Raw genomic sequence first — 19,313 nt, 5'->3', positions numbered from 1 at the left:
GACGTAACAACAAACACAAAGTGACAAAACAAACACAAAAACAACAAAAAAAAGCAAGGCTCATGAGAGCACTTGCTGACGGCTGCCTACTCGGGCGCCATCTTGACTTCAAAGATTTTATTGTCAAGTTCAATTATTTTAATCATGACATCAGGTGTACCTCATGAAGTGTCCACTGAGCGGGAAGACTTCCTTCCTCCCTTGCAAAGCCTCATTTATCCAAAAAATAATAGAAATCATGGGGCTTTTCTTTGAAGTGGATTATCCGAAGGGAAAATGCCCGCTTCCTAACTGCATGTCCCCATTGCACCGTTGGGAAGGGGCATTGTCTGATTCCTTGTACACCACCGCAAAGTGCCTCTGCACCACCACCACCACCTCCGAGGGTGCCAATCAAAACGGAGCCGTATTCTTATCGATACAGCTGTTTGATGTCGTTCGGCTATTCGGGCGTCCATAATGGTATATCTGGTTATTCGCCGCAATCGGGTTGGATTTCCTGTGTTGCGGTGAAAGTGTTCTCGCGTTTCCCATCAACAATTCGCTGTTAATACATTCAATCGATTCCCTGTTCAAACACTGTTCTGCTGTTGACATTTGCATAAACTCTACCCGCCTCACAAATCACTTGAAACCATTGTGAGCCACAAAGGCAGCCTGAAGTGGACCGAGCACTTAAATCACGATTCACAAGGAATCGAACATGCTGCGCGCCACCCAGCGCAAGTGTATTTAAGTTGCAGGAACTTTACATCTTTATTTGATTCTATCGTCTCCTCCAGCTGCTCAGCCTGTTTGATTTGATTCTTTTCTTTTTTTTTTTTTTTTTTTTTTGCTCTTTGAAGATAAATAGCAGAGGCCTGCCATTCTCACCGAGCGGCGAGGTTCTTGTTTTGTCCCGGTCTGCTGTAAACCAGCCAAATGGAGTCCCTCGCATTAATTCGACCCCACTAAAGCTAATAAGGTCGAACAAGTCTCTTTGTATTATGGTGTTAAGCTTTATTGCTTGTCGTTTTGACCAGCGATGGACAAGGTAGGCTTTGATGAGGGAATTAGTCCTCCATTCTGTGGCTGTTATTCATAGCGCGCTGGAACGACAAGCGGCCGAGAGGGTGTCAAAAGGAGAGCCGGTCCTATTGCAAAGTGTCTCCCTTGTTGGAGCTGAAAGGGCGGTTATGAGACGATAAACCGCTTAATACACGGAGCTAATTGGATGAGAGCAAGGGAGACGAGGAATTAAGGGGCAACCCGAGAGGGGAGCGGAGTGCCGCGGCCCCGCTATTCAGCTCTTTCACGGGGCCCGGGGAAGGGAGGCGACGTCGGGGAGCGGGGGCCGTTCATCAAAGCGCATTGGAAGCTCCTCTCCCAGCGACTGAGTGAGTGGCGACTGATCCAGCTGAGGCCGTGGAGTGATTGGGCCTATTCTCCTCTCTGCTAGGGACGTGGTGTGAAAGATGTGGGCCCGAGAATCCAAATCAGGGGTCAAATCAAGTCCACAAATAGGTGTGAGGGAGGGGTCGGCGTGGGGCATCCAGTGGGAGGGACACCTGGACAAACCTGTGTGGCACGCGATTGTGGGCATTTCGTACGTTGTGCCACATGCACAACAGACATTGTCTCTGTAAAGCTGAAGTTTATGGAGTTAAAAAGACGCAGGGTGTCACTTTCCAATGCGCAAACGACGAACATTTCGGATGTTCAATGTACAACGATTTAGTATATGGGGGGGGGGATAATATAAACGTGGCTACACAACATTGTGACGGTCACAATTGCTTATTAATGTAAAATTTGGGTTTTTCTTCACAAAGGATCATGAATATTTGCCTGTGAGTATTGTCAAATGATCTGTGACGTATTGCTCATGTGTGTTGTTTGATTATGCTGTTTTGTTTTGTTATTTCTTGGGTTTTTGGATATTTAGTTATTTGTTGTGATTTGCTGCGGTTTATTGTTTTGTCTGTTGCTTTTAGTGATTTATTGTGTATTGCAACTTCACGATCACTGTTGTGTATCTGTGTGTGCGTGTATATGTAATGTGTTTGTGGGTATATGGACGATTGTTTTGCAGCAGGTGTGTCCCCTGCATGAAGCCTGTGTGAATCTGTGAAGACATGGCAAGTAATTTGGCAAATCTAACTCTTCCCCTACTTGTCAGCTGTGTTCTGAAACCCTCTTGTTTGGAGTAAATTGAGTGATTAACAGGTGTCGGACCTGCAAAACAAGTCCACCGGAGGAAGACGAAGAGGCTTTTTCACGACGGCATTCAATCAAAAGAGGGACGAAATTAATCCTCAGGGTAATTTCACGCGATTTACACGGGCACCAAAGATGGGTCAAACGGAGGAGAATGCGCATTGATTGCTGTAATAGTCACCGCATCAAGTAAGATCCTCTTGGGTGGGTGGGAGGGGGGTTGAGCAGGGAGAATTGGGCGGATTTGGGTGGGGAATTAACCATGCGAGAGGTGTATGTGCGTGAAAGGCGACTGATGAAGTGGTTTGTTACTTCATTAATGACAAAGAGGACTCACTTCCAGCGACAGGGCATTACAGATGTTAAGACCAATTTAGCGGCTCTAAGCCTTTTTTCAAGGAAGTTTTGTCGCCACCCGCCCAGCTAAAGTGCTGGATCTAATTGAAAACCCCTCGCCTTTGTGCCTCCTTTCACACGTCGGGGATTAGGCTCATGAATATATGCTCTCTATTTTGTCAACTCGCCTCAAGAGGAGAGACGCAACTGAAATATGTCGCCCACTTTGTTTGCCCCACGCTACGCAGCGCGTCGCAGCCAAACACATCTCTGCTCCCCAACAAAAATCAGCGTCTCCTCATAACACTTTTTATTAATAGTTCTATAATATTTCACGTCATTTCAGCCCCGAATGCCAAAAGAAGAAGAAGGAGGTCAATTACGCAGATTAGACTTTTCAGTTCATATGGGGAGGGGGGAACGCCTGGACATAAACAATGATGTAAAAATCGAATAATTGATGAAACACAGATGGAGTTCTACACAGGGCGACATTCATCACACACTACACCGAGTGCAAATTATCAAAACATGGCCTCCTGAAATATACACACACTTCTCTTTTGAAAATGGATCACTTTTTTTGTTGTTGTTTTGTTTTTTGTCTTCCTTCTTGACACAATATGTACAGCTTTCTTTCACGCAGTCTTTCGAGAGGTCCCGGCTCGGCCGGTGTCTCCTGAGGCCGGACCGGACACCGTGTGTGGCCTGAGGACTGCTGAGCAGCGGGAGAGGAGTCGTGCTTGCAGAGAAGACTTAAGTCAGGTCTGTGGACCGTTTTCCTTTGGTTCTGGGTGGGTGGCTGGACGGGTTGTCGGCGCGGTGGTGTTTGTGGCACTGGCTCAACCTTCACAGGAACTCAAGTAGCACAGCGATCCCGTTTGTTTGGGTGATTCTTTTTGGATCGCTTTCTTTGAACACACGCTTCACAATTTAGTGACATTTGATCTCCTTCAGCTTCACGTCAGTTGTTGCGGTGCTTTTTCATGACATTCTTAAGTCAAGCGTGGGGAGCCATTGGTCGTCTGTGGGCCATGCTGATTCTCGGGGGGGGGGGGGGAAAATGACAATGCAACTCGTGAGCAAATTGTTTTGAAAATTGGATTGGCAGGCCCGGTTATGTATGCAGCCCATGACTTTTGGTTGAAGTTGAGACATGGCCGGAAAATTTGAGGTACGTCTGAACAATCTAATGAGATCTGGAACAAAAACTATCAAACTAAATCAGTCTAATTCTCTATAAGGATAGTGTTCATTTTTGAATGAGAGTCTGCTATTCATGTCACAATATGTTGTTTTTTTTTTATTAATGCAGTGGCTGTAGTGTAGAGCTGTTTTAGTTCAGAATTTGACTCCTAATCTACCCAAAATTGTAGAAATGTCATATACTGTGTATTTATTTTGTATTTTGAATGATCACATCTGTGACGGTGTTTGTCCTTGTAAGGACAGTTTTTTTTTTGGGGGGGGGGGGGGGGGGACATGACACATTCCGGTTCGGGATCTCATTAGATTGCAGTGGCCAGAGAGTCTGACAAGGTATCACTCTCGCTCAGTGCGTCTTGTGTTTTTCATCAGTGTTTGTGCGACTTTGGTCGTGCTACTATGTTGGGGGTCAAAGAGCTCCAACGTTCGGAGTGGCAGGGATATCATCGAATGGGAGAGGGAGGCCTCGATAGGTTCAGCACACCTCCTTCCCCGCTGCGCCGGGGGGCAGGATGTTGATCTGGGTGAGCTGAGCCGAGTGTTCCTTGGCCTTGAGGCGCAGGGCGGCGATGCTGGAGGCTCGACGGTCCGCCGCAGCTGAGGACGAGGGGGCGGAAGCAGGGGTCGGGTCTGGGAGGAGGGTGGTCGGATGGGCGCTGTCGACGGCGGGGGCGGGCTGCCGCAGGAGCGCCGCGGCGGCGGAAGCGCTGGTCAGAGGACCCATAGTGGAGAAGAGCCTGCATGCGACGCAGGGATAGATGTGCTTTCAATTCATCCCCGACCCGAACCTCCTTTGGCGTAATAACAGAAAAGTGTGGTGGCAGAAGACACGTTTCCCCTTAATTAAGGCTTTCAGTGTCCCTCGCGGCAAATGAGGAGCTAATTGTGACATGTGGTGTTTGCGGTGTCAGCCCCCTTCACAGCTTGTTTTGCGAGATCGCACATTTGGTTAATTTATTAAGACATTTGGCAGTGATTACACACCACACTGCGAATGGTTACCAGCGAAACACATTTCTAATCAGGGGCCCCGAGATAAATGGCAAAGTGCGGAAGCATCTGTCATCAGTCAGGGCGCTTGTTGTCGTTTCTAGGGTGACCTCCGCAGAAAGTGCTCTGTGCATGAGTGAATAGAAATAGAACAGATGAAGCTCACCTCCCAAAAGTCGGCCCCATGAAAGCCGGGTGGCGAAACATGGCGGCCGTGCCCAGGAAAGTGCCCAGGCCGAGCGGGGTGGCCAGAGGAGGCGCGGAACCGTTGTGGTGTGGCGGGACGAGGCCGGGGAAGGCGGCGGCGGCTGCGGCCGCCGTCCATGCCGACTCGAGGGCGGGGTGCGGGTGAGGCGGGAAGGGGCCTCCCTCCAGGTAGTGGCTGAGAGGGTGACCTGCAGCCAGAGGGCCCGGGAAGGGCAGGCCTGCTGGGTGGCCTTGCACCCCCGCCTTTTCGCGTTTCCTCCACTTGGCCCTACGGTTCTGAAACCACACCTGGAGGAACACAAGCAAGGTAATTCAAGCCCCGTTATTTTTTGATATATTCAGACACATTTTTGGCAACAGGTGTTCCAGCCCCAAAAAAGGGTAACCGTCCACCAAATTATTCACAATATTTGAAAGAAAGAAAAAACAGGATACGCTGATGAGTCAAGACGTTAAAAATGGGCTGCAGCAAATAGAATTTTTTTGTTTTCATCCAGGTCACAAGGTTAAGCACCACTGAGGTCCCATGTGTGCACATGCCCAGCAAATGGGAAACAACACAAGTCAGCTGTTTGGGAAAAGGTAAAAATCTGCCGATAAAAATGCTATACTTTAAATTGCTGGTATAAAACTATCCCGGTAACATGGCTTTTATCATCTGTTGTCCCTAATAAGAGTGTCACCAAAATATAATAAACACCTCCTCACTATGATGTCATCCACATTCACATCCACACACAAACAAATACCGGTAATTGTTAAATGAACACTTCTCTGACAGCGCCAATCAAAACAGAGGATCTTATTGTCAATGTGCTATTTTCCCAAACGTTTTTGCATTGAATCACATCAAATGACTATATATATATATATATATATATATATATATATATATATATATATATATATAGTGTCATTTGATGTGATTCAATGCAAAAACGTTATATATATATATATAGTGTCATTTGATGTGATTCAATGCAAAAAAACAAAACAAAACAAAAAATATATATATACAGTGTATATATATATATATATATATATTCAATTTTCAAACGACTGTTTGACCAGCCTTCTTTTATACGCACATACAGCAGTACCGATCTATAACTAATCTAAAATGAACTCCGAAAGCTCATTGATGATATTATTTGAAAAAAAAACAAAAACGGACATATTTGCTATAGTTATAGTTAATTTTATAAAGGTAAGATGTCGTTTCAGTCAGTTTTCGTTTTTACAAGCCTTTTTGTGACTTTATATTTTGCTCACCAAAAAATGCTTTTTTTCAATGTTTGTTCATTTACTACAACAACTTTGATTTATTGCCTCGAAGAATATTGAACGCCGTCGCCCTTTTCAGGTGAAGGACTAGAATGGCGGTAATTACGCGCAAGGTAAACCGTGCCAACGAACAGCCCCCTTAAATCTACTTTCTGTCCAATTAAACCCCGTTTTTGTTGCCTGCCTCGGGATGGAGGGGGCGGTTGAGGTAATTAAAAGCTCTGTTGACCGTAGACCCACAAAATTGCCGCTGAACTGGCTCCAATGACAATTAATGCGCTTTAAATGAAATTCTTGAAAGCCATGTCGAGCAAGTGGGAGTATTTAACTTTCCCACGCACCCACTCTCGCTGCTGGCCAGTTTGCACTGCAGGCGCACAAAGAGCAAAACGTCAACAGGAGCAAAGTGATTGAGCGACAGCGACAGTGCGCGCACACACTCTCGCGCACGATTCCCAGAGGGCTGTTTAGCATTACACAGCCCCTGGGGAATTTATGAGTTTTTATCACCTCCTGATGGCGCCCGCTAAGTGATTTGTTCACCTACAGCCCCCTAAAGAGACATCTGTTGTATCACCGTCGGCCATTGACCCGCCAGCCCTGTTTGAACTGTCTCTGTGGTTATGAGCCCCCGCTTTGGGCATGCATGCGCACGCTTTCAGTGCACTGGCGCAAGGGAGAGGAGGAGAGAGGAGGGGGGTGCAGGAGGTAGGAACAAACACCTTTAATGGCTTCTCATTCGCTCCCAAGTGCCACGCATGGGATCAATGCAGGTCGTATCGCAATCACAGAATAGGAAATCAAATAGCACTAACGCCCCCCCCCCCTTCCTTCTGATGGGAATCCAAACACCGCCTCGTCCCGACAATATGTTTACTCGCACACTAAGTGAGCGCTTTCCGAATCGCTTAATTGCCGCTAAAGAGCGATCACGCGCGAGATAAAGCACCAATAACCGGAAGTGGCCCTTGTCGAGCACGCGCATTGCTGTCGCCCCCCTCCCCCCTTAAACACGTTTTACAGTCATAAATGACCGCCTCTAATTGCTCCTTTCATCACCGACGCACATATATCCGGAAGCTTCGGCTAATCAGAACTGGAAATCGTATCAGGCATACAGTTTTGGATGTTTTGTTTATTTTACTGAAAAGAAGGCCGTTGCCATTTTGACCACCTGGACAGATCATAATGACCCAGGCACTGTGTGAAAACAGGTGCTCATTCTCACTTTTGCTGGACACGGTCATGCAGCAGTATTCATTTCATTGTAATATTGTCCAAGCGCATCACACTGGGAGATGTTTTTATATCATCTGTCAGTGTCTGACTTGAAAACAGATGCTTAATTATGTTCGTTAATTCTATCTGGAACGCGTGTGACGTCTGACTATTTGAATGCATCCATGTTTTCCACATGGAGAGATTTGGATTTTTCCAATTCAAGTGGGTTGCGACGTCTTGACTAAACGTGGGAGGCCAGTTGTTGTTGGATATTAAACATTAGAGATAAAGACACCTACTTGGACTCGGGCTTCGGTCAGATCCAAACGCATGGCGAGCTCTTCCCTGCAAATAAAAGAGCAAAGCAGGAAAAAAAAATCAACGTTTTGGATTGTTTTGTCCCGACCTGTTGTACCCCGTCAACAATACAGGCGGCAAAATAGCCTTGATTCTTTTCATTTTTCTTTTTCTTATCCTACTTGCTAGAAATAAAATACATCATTGCACATGTTCTATTTTCCCTGTCTGCAATAGGTGGAAATAGGCCTCGTGATTGTTAGATCGCCCCCCCCCCTCCATCCTGGCCCTGTCACAGTAACAACATAATGGCTGGAATAATGACATCCAAACGAGTCTGCCACGCACAAAAGCAATTGAAGCTCCCCTTCAGATGCACCTCAAATTAAATCCACAAAGTACACTGTGAAAATATGAATACTGTAATCCCAGTAGAAACGCTGCAAAAAAAAAAAAAAAAAAGATTGATTTTTTTTCAGGCCATAAAAGAGGCTGGATCAATTCTCGAAGTCACATCAAAATCTTAATAAACACATTTATATTCGCGTGTAATTCACATTCCATAATACAATAAATTTACAACACACATGCCAAATAATTCTTAAAATTGCGCTTGCACCATCGGCTATTGCTCTCAGCAGTTGTATTTATTAATTTACTCTCAAGGGTTTTTTAATGTGCCCGTTTTTGAAGTGTATTTTTTTTACGTTTGGGAAGTATTTTTATATTATTATTGTTATTATTTTGAAATTACGAGAACAGATTCTAATTAAGTCGTTCGAGTATTATCATACAATCTGTTGTATTTGTGATAATGCCCATAATGAGAACAATGTGAAAAACGCACACACTTATTTTTGCCGCAAATAATAACACTTCTACAATAAATATAAAGAATAGCCAATCAAGGACAATTGGCATGAGGCAAACTGAGTTGGTTTGCAGTCACTCACAATAAAGGCGAGGCGAATGAAATCATGGCGTTACCTGGTGAAGACGTCGGGGTAGTGCGTCTTTTGGAAAGCCCTCTCCAGCTCCTCCAGCTGGTAACTGGTGAAGGTAGTCCTGTATCGTCTCTGCTTGCGCTTCATCATGCCCTCCTCGGAGTCGCTGCCCGCCGACAGACACACGCTGTCCTCCCCGTCGCCGGCGTTCAAGCCCTCCCTCTCGTCGTCTTTGGGCGACGGGCTCGCGGCCGCGTCCCCGCAGCTCTCCTCCTCCGTCTTCACCGCGTCCTCGTCGAACTTTAAGGTGCCGAGCTCCACCATGCCCGGCGCGCCGCCGTCCTCCGAGCCCTCGCCGGGGCTCCGCTCGCCTTCGGGCCGACTCAGGGTCGCGTTCTCCCTGTACGACTTGCTGCGGCTGATGCTCACCTGCGGCGCCTGTATGATCTTGAGGCTCTCGGCGGCGCCTTCCAGGAGGAGCCGCTCGCGGTCCAGCTTGTCCGCCTGCTCCTGGAGGTACTTGCCTCCGGGGCCGTACAGGCGGCGCAGCTTCGGGGGCAGATGCATGTCGGCGCTCAGGGAAAGCTCTTTGGTCGGCCCTGATCGGAAAAGCGCGTTAATTCACAGAACGCGATCCCGAGCGACGTAAAATAATAATAATAATAATCTGACGGCGGATTGCAATAAAATTGTGGATGAAAATGATACGTTTTTGCCCCTCGTCGCTTTGGTCTTGGCCTTTGGAACTAGAGAATCACAGTTAAAATTCCGCTTTAAAAAATTGTCCAAAGATCCTAATGTGCTACTTAGCTCCTGTCGAGGTTCCCTTGAGCAAGGCATCGCCACCCTTTCACTCCGGCATCTCTCGTTGTATGTATGGCTGCGTGTTGCGTGATTTGCTTCTACGTGTAGTGTGCGCACAAAATCGTGTAAAACGGATTTTCCATTGAGGGAATATAGTGGGATAAATTAAAATAAAATATTTAACGTGTACTACTTGATTCATCTCTCAGCCCACCCTCCACCAAAGATCTCAAAACTAATTTCTTGGGTATTTTTCTTCGGTCTAAAGCAAAACAACACACTCACTGGAGCTATCTATTTTTGTTTACTGTTATAGTCAAGTTCTCAATACTCAATTTAAAAATCTAGCTTTTACTTGCCAACTTTTCACCAGTGGATTGAAAAACCTGATCAACAATCGGTAGTTGTCAGATGAGTTTATGTGGCTATTCTCAAGGACTAAACGTAACACCAAGTATATTCTAGGGACCAGTTAGTCAATATGCCCCCATTTTAAATCCAACGCCAACATCGCCGCAGCATAGCCAAGACACAATAAGAAATATTATTTGTCTAAAACTATCAAATTCATGTGAAGTCATTTGCTGTTTTTTTGCGCGGATAACAATGTAATTGTGAACAATTATTAACTTCATTTAAAAAAAAATATCCGATCAAATAAATATACTGTAGCTCCACTTCCTACAAGGGCACTTAACAACAGGGCAATACTGTCGTGTAAAAAGACATATTTAGGTGTCATGTTTTGACAAAAAAAAACCTCTTAAAACCGGTCTTGTCACCTTTATGTTAACAAATTTACCGGTGCAGTATAGTTTTAGAAAATTAACGTACCCTCCGACGCCTTGTCCAGCTCCCCTCTGGCTGGCAGTGTGCTAATGAGACGGACCCTGCACGGGCTGCGGCGGCCCAGAATGCTGTCAATGCAGTAGGAGGAGAGCAGCGTGGGGGACTTGCTGCCCTTTCTCTCGGCCCTTTCGCGGACGTCCTCGTCAAAGTGGCCGCTCATGTCGACTCTTCTCCGGCCACTTGAGTGTGTCGTCTGGCGGGCGCACAAGACGGGGCTCGCCTGCCTCGCACCTCGCGGCTGCTCCTCCACAGTTCTGTCACACGCGCACACGCTCGCGAACACGCACGTGCTGGCTCGGTGCGGGCGCCTCCTGATTGGTCGACAGGCTTAGCGCGTGTGTGTCGAGGGAGACTCGCAAGAGCAGCTTTATATATTTTACATTAAGGTTAATTTGAGGGGAAGGCGACAAACGCTGACATGGACTCCTTTACACCACACGGAATGAACCTTTATCTCATTTCTACTTTGATTCCGATTCAAACGTTCTCGTCTATCTTTTTAGTTGGGATTTTTTTTACCCCTTCGGTGAACTGAGACCAATTAAAAAAAAATCGAATTTTAAGGATCAAACACCTGTTGTGCAGAGATCCTCATTCAAAAGTTACTTTGGGATGCTTTTTGTGATATTGTCCCAAATATTTTCGCCAAGTAACGACCACAAAAATGACCCCTTTTATTCAAAAGAATGAAGAATGTTAATAATATATACAATATATATATATTCATACACACACACACACACACACACACACACACAGACACACACTAAAACTCGTTTACAAAAAGAATAAATAGGTGTTTGAAAGTGCCCGTGCATTGGGGAATAATAATAATAATAATAATAAAATTGTAACGGTTTTTTTTTTTAGTTCATGAGCTTTTTTTCCGTTACCTCAGACTTCTTAATAATCTAAATAGATCCTTTCACACCATTTCTGAGTCCAGATTGGCATCTCGGACGTCTGCTCATATCGTGTGACTATTCAATAAATTACCGAGTACCGCTGTTGTTTGCCCAGTACATATGATTTAGCTTGAAAAACTCCTAACAATGCAAAACACGAATAGAAAAATATCTTGCATATGGCCATGCCTCGCAGTACGACTTGAATTTAAAAGTGTTGCAGCAATAACGTGGATATTCATTCAATAAACATAACTTAATATTCATCGCCATCGTACGTCATTTTGTGTTAAATTTTGATTCGTAATACTTTTTTTTCCAGACGGTGTCCCGGATGAAATACTGTCCACCATGTGATTGTAAGTAATTGCTTGACTTTTTTTTTTTAAGAATGATAAGATTTCCCTGATGTGTATCGTGGCACACACGCCTGAGTCGTGTGCGTGCTTTGTACGTAGCCTGTTACTGGCTGACGACCAGTTCAGGGTGTAGTCTCCCTTCCGCCCGAAGTCAGCTGGGATGGGCTTCAGCAACTCCCCGCGGCCCTGTTCAGGATAAGCGCTGTTGAAAATGGATGGATGGCTGGATGATAGCCATTAAGCAGTATATGTAGAGAATGTGACGCATGTGCATGTCCGTCACTCTGCATGCTCTCTGCCGGAGACTTATATAGTGAGGGTGATGAGGTGCCGCAAGGGAAGACGGGATTGCACACGGGGACTTCACCGTGCATGGTCGGGGGGTGGAGGGGTGGGGTGGAGGCGCTTTAGATAGAGAATGTAATTTTAAATGAAAGTCTATTTAACCCGCTGTGAATGGCGACGTGACCTCCATCCTCGCCTCAGAGCCCATCACTGTTAAAAGGATCATTTTCAGAATTCAATCCAAAAACTTGAGCAAGCTGCAATTTACTCTGCCCCCTTTCTTTCTTTGCTTGTCGCCTTCCCCTCCGATCTGTCTCCGTATAGAAGAAAGACGGCACAATGTCCAGAAAATTGCTCATAATTCCCAATTTTGTCTTTATTTCAGTCGGGTCACATTTTTTAAAAATCTTTTGCGTGTGTGTGAGTGTATGACTGCTCAGATTAGTGAAAGCTTCACTTTTTGATTTTGATCGGGTTGCATTTAAACAAACACAACTGCCCCTTCCAATTTCTGATGAGACAACATTGAAATGAGAGTATATGTCATCTTTTCTTGACTGCGCGTCCTCATACCAGTGCTGGTGTCACATTCTAATCATCCGCAACTTCTAAACTTCCGAGCTTGTTTATTTGCAGGCAAATCAATGTAATGAGCGTAATAACAATAGGCCTATAAAATGTTCTTGCGGTCACAAGCAAACGTGCCTGATGCAGACGGGTAGTTAGAGTCGCTCTGTAATTTGCGGCCCACAATTTGATTCATTTATCCGCGCACTGTTATTACCCCTGTGGAAAAAGAGATGTCAGCCGCCATTTCGAGCAGCAGGACATCCGCGCTTTGTTTAAATGCACTAATTACGCGCATACATTAGAGGAGAAAGGAATAGCCTGAACGCGTGCAATTTTCACATTTCCAATTTTCCGTTTAGCTGCTTGCAGGTGGAGAGCCCGCTCAGTATCACTTTAGCACATACGGCAAACGCAGAAACCACGCACTATAGCAATACACTTAATTTGCAAAGATGATGTGATATATGAGAGGCAGTGACAAAAAGCCCTTCCGTGATGCGCACTCTCTATTTTTTTGTGGTTGTAACTTGCAGTGATGTTGTCTAGAGGCTACTGCTCTGCATCGCACAGAGGGGCTGTTTCTAATATTGCTCTGACGTTGTTTCGCTTCACGGAATGGAATGTTGTATTTACAATGATTGTTTGTTTTAATTAGCTTCCATTTTTATTGATGGAAATGAACATATATCGTATACAGTATACAGCTAAATGTCTGACTCGTATGATGTATTCTTTATTTCTGGGGAGATAATGTTAAACATTTCTCGACCAATATGGGGTATACCTAATAAATGAAAAGGATCATTGGTGTGACAGCAGGCAAGCCTTGAAAAGGGGTTTGCGCTGCTTGTCATTCAACTGGCGCCATCTTCTGGGTGGAAAATAAAAAGGCAACAAGCTGGAGACCAGGTTTTCGCAAAACAGCCCCCCCCCCGCCCCCCAAATGAATGTATGCATGTAGTCTATGCATTCATGCACATATGTATGGATAGTTTGTGTGTGTACACTATGTATCGTATGCATTTATGCAGAGTATGCATGTACGTATATACTGTATGTATGTAGGCTTTGTATGTATACGGTACATTGAACCCAATCGAATCGTTCCACTTTGAAATATATCAAGATGCATATCATATTATCTTTGGAGGGCTATGTTTTAGAAGGAATTGAACAGATGAAAAGTAAAAATGAAGGAATATTTAACAATGGTGATGTTATTTCTAAATTATGCAGTAGAAGTAGCAAAAAAAAAAAAAAAGTGCACCTGCACGTTGCAAGGTGATCGCAACAAATGTCGGTGCATGTCAAGTGGTCCGGTTGGATCAGGCACGATGATGTCATATCACCCATCCAGCCTCCTCTGGTCCTCCATGTATGACATAATTGGACAGTGCCCCACTCTGGGGTGCCAAAGCAGGAAGCGGAGGGGAGGGAGGGGGGAGCCTGGTGTGAGTGTGTTGAGGAGGGGAGGGGAGGAGGGAGGGAGGCCTTTGGAGGCGCACGTTCGCAAAGTTAATTAGCGGTTATTAACAGGCCGCATAATGAGTGCGAGAGGGAGTCAATTTAATGACTTTGTTAGTGCTGAGTCGAGAGCGACAGGCAGGCGCGGAGCGAGACAACAAAGGCACGCAGCCATCATGTGTAATTTCCAGTGCTAATGCGCTCTGATCGGAAACAAAGAGCTCTAATTTCGTTCAACTGACTCGATAATTTGTCCCTTATGTAAGGAAAATAATAAATGACGCAACAGGAGTATAGCTTTCTATTTGAAAGGACGCGGAAGCGGATATTAATGAGGCAAGGTCACATGGGACTGCGGGCCTGTCATTATATGCATCATCACATTTCAATTAAAAAAAATGTCACTCCTTAGATTTGCCTCCCAATGGACATATCAACACTTGCGTTTTACAGCCGCATCAGCAATGGCGTTTTGCAACAGATTATTTAACAATACTCGTAGGTGTAAATATTCTTTATCATCTTTGAAAAATGACAACTATTACTGAGTCACAGCGGTAGAAGAAGTCTGTTCTTCTCTGACCGCATGGGCGCATTATACCGTACGACCTCCTGAGGGTCAAACCAGAAGGAGCGGCACAATGACTTGGATTGCAGCATTAAATCATGATGCGTGAAGCGGCTAATTCTTCCTATTCTATTTGAAAATGTGATTACGCCATCTGACTTCCGTTCTGTTCCCTTTTGGGTCGCGGGAATACAACAATAAAATAGAAGAAGGCTTTTTCGTTCCTGCAGTGGAAAAAAAAAATGCTTGTGAGCGCGCAGATGTTTTAAAGACAAATCAAAGCAGAGCATGCATCAATGACAGGCAGGGCAGTCAAGCTTATTGTGGCCCACGACTGCAAAATGACGCCGTCTTCACGCATGACCTCATCATTCCACAGATGGCTTGAATTATAGGAAAGATGCGAGCGCCATTATCGGCCAGAAGGGGGGGGTGGAGGCGGGTGGGGGGCTGACTCCAAGTCGTCTGTTTGGATTCATGACGGGTTAAAAGGTGATTCAAAAGAGAGGGGCTATTTCACGGCTGCTTTTGTCTCCTCTGATTACCGCCATGATCACATGAATCCAGACTCTCGCTACCTCCCGAAGATTGTGAGCTGAAGAGGTCATTTTCATCCTCATCCTTGTCATCATCATCGTCACCGATTGACCGTCCAAAACATTGAGAGGCTGTGTGTTTTCACAGTCGCGTTGCCCTTTTATTGATTGCGTATCTTCATTTTAATTCAATTGCGCCGGTGTCAAAAAAAAAAAACAAAGAAAAAAAAAACCTTGGCGAGAATCATCCGAGTAATGAGATAATCAAAGTAATACATGCAAATCAGTTGTGATGCCATCTTATCAAAACCAGAGTGCCCCCGACCCCACCCCCTGAACCCCCTTGAGTGTGAAGAAGTCCTTTTATTCACTTAGCAGCAATACCTTGAGCGGATGGCACCATGCAAATGACAGTTGATTAGACTAAATTAAGAGCCTGACCGTGTCTGAGTTTTATGTAAATGCTCTTTTTTTTTTTTCCTTCGAGCTTTAATGTGATAGAAAATGTATTTTACACATTGGGTCCTAAACTGCACATTTTCCATATGGATAAGAAAAACAAAGTTGAGTGTGAATTCCCTTGAACGATCCTCTCCACGAGCGTGGATGTACCTTGACCTCGGTGCAACCCCGCTGGGACGCAAAGTGCGTCGTTAGAACTCCCTCGCTGAGAGGGAGTGCGCCATCGAGATTGACTGTGCGCCGTTGCTCTCGCACATTGTTTTACAGCAGTGCGGCTGAGACTTCCTCTCCGTGGGGTGTGCGGCCTGTGGATGGGAAAGGCCTAAATCCAATATAGATGGCGGAGCCACGTCGCCTCCCGCTGGGGAGCCTCAGACTTGCAGGCCGGGATGGAGGAGCCGCCGCCCCCACCACCCCAAATTGGTCTGAGAGGCTGTTGAGCTCCAACCCAGCAGCTGAAGCCGCCTATGATCTAATGACAGGACTGAGGATCGACGTGTGGAGCGGTACGTGCACCTGAACAGTCGCAATACTCCACGGGATTGTATGTGCACCTTATTGTTTGCTCTTCAACACTCATTTCTTCGGCAGAGATCGTTCACTTCAAGTCAGACCTCCCTAAAAATGCGACCCGAGTCCAAGAAAATAGTCAGTGTGCTGTCAGCAATACCAACGCAGTAGATCCCGATATCCTTTGTGGCTTCGAGGCCCGTTTTTGTCCAAGTGTGTGAAGATGGAAAAACCTCCACTTTTTGTATTTTCTCCCTTTCATCGTGCTCTCGACTCGTCGTTTGCCCCTCCGATTCTGCCTCTGTTGCAGTTTTCATTTCTCTTTTTCTATCTGAAATCGTGCCCTGACAAAGACAACAATGCTCACTTTCAAATGGCACTCGCAGAGAGTTGTTCATTGACGGCAACGTCGATGATTGTGGTTTTATTTGGTGAGGCTACGGAGCTGCACTTTGCCACACGGAGAGCTGTTTGCGTTTGTTTCCCTTCTTCAGCTGAGAGAGGAACAAAAGCAAACCTCTCAGTATTAGTGGATGCAAGTGTTGTCGGGGCAAATGAGGATTGTTAGAACTAGGGATTATTCCAGTGGTTGGCAAACTACGGCCCGCGGGCCGAATCCGGCCCGTTGGTCTTTTTAATCCGGCCCGCCGAAGGTTGGTCCACAATTAAGGTTCGATGTGAATGATTGCATTCATTTCAATTGGACTTGTAATGACAAGCATTTCACCGCCAGGTGGCGCATTGACTTGAAGTTGCAGAACACGGGGGTCGGGGCAATCTTTTCGACCACCTAGTACCTCTTTATCGCTCTACTTCTACTGGTCTGATCACAACCCATCTGCAGCGATGCACAGGCTAAAATAGGTCATCAACAACACTTTTGTCATTTAAAAAAAGTATATTAATACCGTACTTTCATGCTTTTGTTCTGTTGATGTTTGATATGGACTGTCAACAAATGCAGTTTTTTTTTTTTAATGTACCATAGCTCGTGCTGACCTGGCCCTTCTGTCAAATTTGAAAAGTCAATGCGGCCCCCGAGCCAAAAAGTTTGCCCACCCCTGGATTATTCACACGTAACCCATTCATCAATGTCGATACAGAACAATCGAAAGAAAACACCAGACACACAAGACAAGCGTTTTCTAATCAGAAACTACAAATGCGCAACATAAGTGACGCCAATAATTCCTAAATCCTTTGATTAACTTGAAGGGATTATCCTTCAAGTGCTTCAGTAATTCTGTTTCTGCGTGTGTGTGTGTGTGTGTGTGTGTGTGTGTGTGTGTGTGTGTGTGTGTGTGGCTGATTTTATTTCTTTTTTTACTGTAAGCAACCCTTCTCTCTTTAAGGCATATCTTTATAACCAAGCAATTCCAAAGCAATTTTCTCCGTGGGAGGAGAGTGTAATTTTCTATTCTATGACACTGTGATGTGGAAGAAACTAGGAGCCGGCGCCAAAAGTCATTTGCGGTGCGCGCCGTGGTGTGGCTGTGAGTCATTTTAATGGCCGGCGCGGGTTGTGGGGAGTGGGAGCCGGGTCAGGGGAGGCCATCGTTTAATGACCCCTAAAGAGCGCACTCCATGTTAGAGCTATCGTCTTGGAAACACAAAGGCTTTTGAACCCGGAGAGCGCCACACGCCGCCGCCGTCGTCTTTTATCTTCGTATTAAACCATTTGCATAACATTAGCAGAGAGATCGGTCTCAGAAGACACGCGCGGAGAGTGGGCGCATGAGACACGGAGAGGGTGCGCTTCCACGTCCTTGCAAATCTAATCGGTGTTAAATGGGGCTGTCAAATTTGGGTGTGCGAGGCGGGGCGGTGGATAAGTCTCGTGTCGGGTCTAATTTAACAATTCAACTGCAGTGGCGTGGAACTCGGCTGCGATGACAATATCCGAGCTATTTCTTGTTCGACCCAGAATTCACGCTTAATAACGCAAGAGTAGGATACTCGTTGAGGCCAACGTCGTGATTGGGCAAAGTCACACCTTCGGATTGATATGCCCATTTTGCATCCTAGATGAGATGGATTACCTTGCAGAGTGGGTAGAAAGTCCACGCGCGCCAGTTCGTACGATCACAAAGCACCAATAACACGCATCGAGCATGTACACAATGTACCCATGTTACATTGCAGAACGCAAAGAAAGCAACTTCACGCGACGGTCATTGATAGTATTAGTTTGCTGGCAATTCAGTAACCGCTGAAGCGCACCAGTGGTGTGCGAGGTAGGTGGAATGTGCGGGGGGTGCGGGTGGGGTATGTTGAAAGGGCAGCCAACAACTATTTTGCCTCATTGCACCCCTTTGTCACTAATTTACACTGACGTCACAATTGTCTTGAGGCTCTTGCTGCCGGATTAGAATTTTCGGTGGACAAACTATTTGTCAAAATATGCGACGTCCACCAATCCATTTTCTTGACGGATGGTCCCCATTAGAGTTGTGGGGGGGGACACTCGCATTTGTGCAGTCACTGCCTCTCTTCAGCTAAATTGAAATCGAGGCCAAATTGTCACTGCCAAAACCGTCTGGTTTACACTTTTCTTGTTGCAACGAACGCTGTGAAAAAAGCAAATTAACCCAACCTAGCTCGTAGCGGACCAAGGTTGTCTCTGACGTTTGTCTCGTATCGAGGAGTCGGCGTGAAAATGTTGTGCGGGCGCATGTGATGGCTTTTTTTTTTTTAATACATTTTGCCAGACTGCGGCAAGCAAGCGTAGCGTTTACCGTCGAGCCACTGGGTTCAGCAGGTATCTAATAACAACGCATTTCTGGGCCACTTACGATTGCATAGGCACAGGTACTATTTGTCAACAGTTTTGCTCGCCTCTCTTTAAGCGCGCGGGCACCATCCCGATTGCAGCCAAATACTCTCGAATTCTATCATGAGACTCGGGCTTGAATTAAAATCACCTCTTTACTTTACTTTTCTCCGTGCACGCTGCAGATCAATTTCCGGGAATGGGGACGTGATATTCGAGACTTTCTCGTCTTGCACAGCACCCAAACTGCCTGCCAGCGGGGAGGCCCGGGCTTGACTGCACGCCTCGCCGGAGGAAGCGTTACTTCTGCCGCGGCGAGTTTATTTGCGCCTCGCTAGGAGAATTGCCTTCATTTACCCTTCCCCAACAACACTTGCCGAAGAAACGAAATAGACAAGCGAGGCATGAATGGGAAAGAGGAAATTGATTCGGTTTGACACGTGCGCCTGGGGTAGACCCTCGTTTGAACACCCATTTTAAAGATAAATGGAGAAAAATTGCCTCATGCATAACCTTTTTCAGCCCCGCATGTTGTCGTTTAGCGGGAATC

At 45.8% G+C, this 19,313-nt stretch overlaps 1 protein-coding gene and 1 long non-coding RNA gene across 2 annotated transcripts; one reads left to right on the top strand and one right to left on the bottom strand.

Annotated features, from left to right (window-relative positions):
* Positions 1-1,941: 1,941 nt before the first annotated feature.
* Positions 1,942-5,108, top strand: LOC147186757 (uncharacterized). The gene is made up of 3 exons (XR_015098947.1): positions 1,942-2,299; positions 3,179-3,297; positions 4,833-5,108. It is a non-coding gene; the product is annotated as an uncharacterized LOC147186757 (long non-coding RNA).
* arxa (aristaless related homeobox a) lies at positions 3,268-10,553 on the bottom strand. The gene is made up of 5 exons (XM_086101403.1): positions 10,320-10,553; positions 8,725-9,280; positions 7,740-7,785; positions 4,895-5,223; positions 3,268-4,475 (listed from the first exon to the last, which is right to left on the bottom strand). The coding sequence occupies exons 1-5, from the start codon at positions 10,492-10,494 to the stop codon at positions 4,214-4,216; spliced, it is 1,368 nt and encodes a 455-aa protein (XP_085957529.1). The 5' UTR covers positions 10,495-10,553; the 3' UTR covers positions 3,268-4,213.
* Positions 10,554-19,313: the final 8,760 nt, after the last annotated feature.

The sequence above is a fragment of the Hippocampus guttulatus genome, chromosome 21 (genome assembly GCF_054856545.1).
Source record: "Hippocampus guttulatus isolate MCC_2025c chromosome 21, RoL_Hgut_1.0, whole genome shotgun sequence".
Lineage (NCBI taxonomy): Eukaryota > Metazoa > Chordata > Actinopteri > Syngnathiformes > Syngnathidae > Hippocampus > Hippocampus guttulatus.
This window is presented reverse-complemented; position numbering and strand designations above follow the sequence as displayed.

Excerpts from the sequence above, each read along its gene's own strand:
- arxa (XM_086101403.1), bottom strand. The coding sequence starts at position 10,494 with ATGAGCGGCCACTTTGACGAGGACGTCCGCGAAAGGGCCGAGAGAAAG. Across the intron at positions 9,281-10,319 it reads GCTGGACAAGGCGTCGGAGG|GGCCGACCAAAGAGCTTTCC; the intron begins GTACGTTAATTT and ends TTTTCCGATCAG. Across the intron at positions 5,224-7,739 it reads TGACCGAAGCCCGAGTCCAA|GTGTGGTTTCAGAACCGTAG; the intron begins GTAGGTGTCTTT and ends GTGTTCCTCCAG.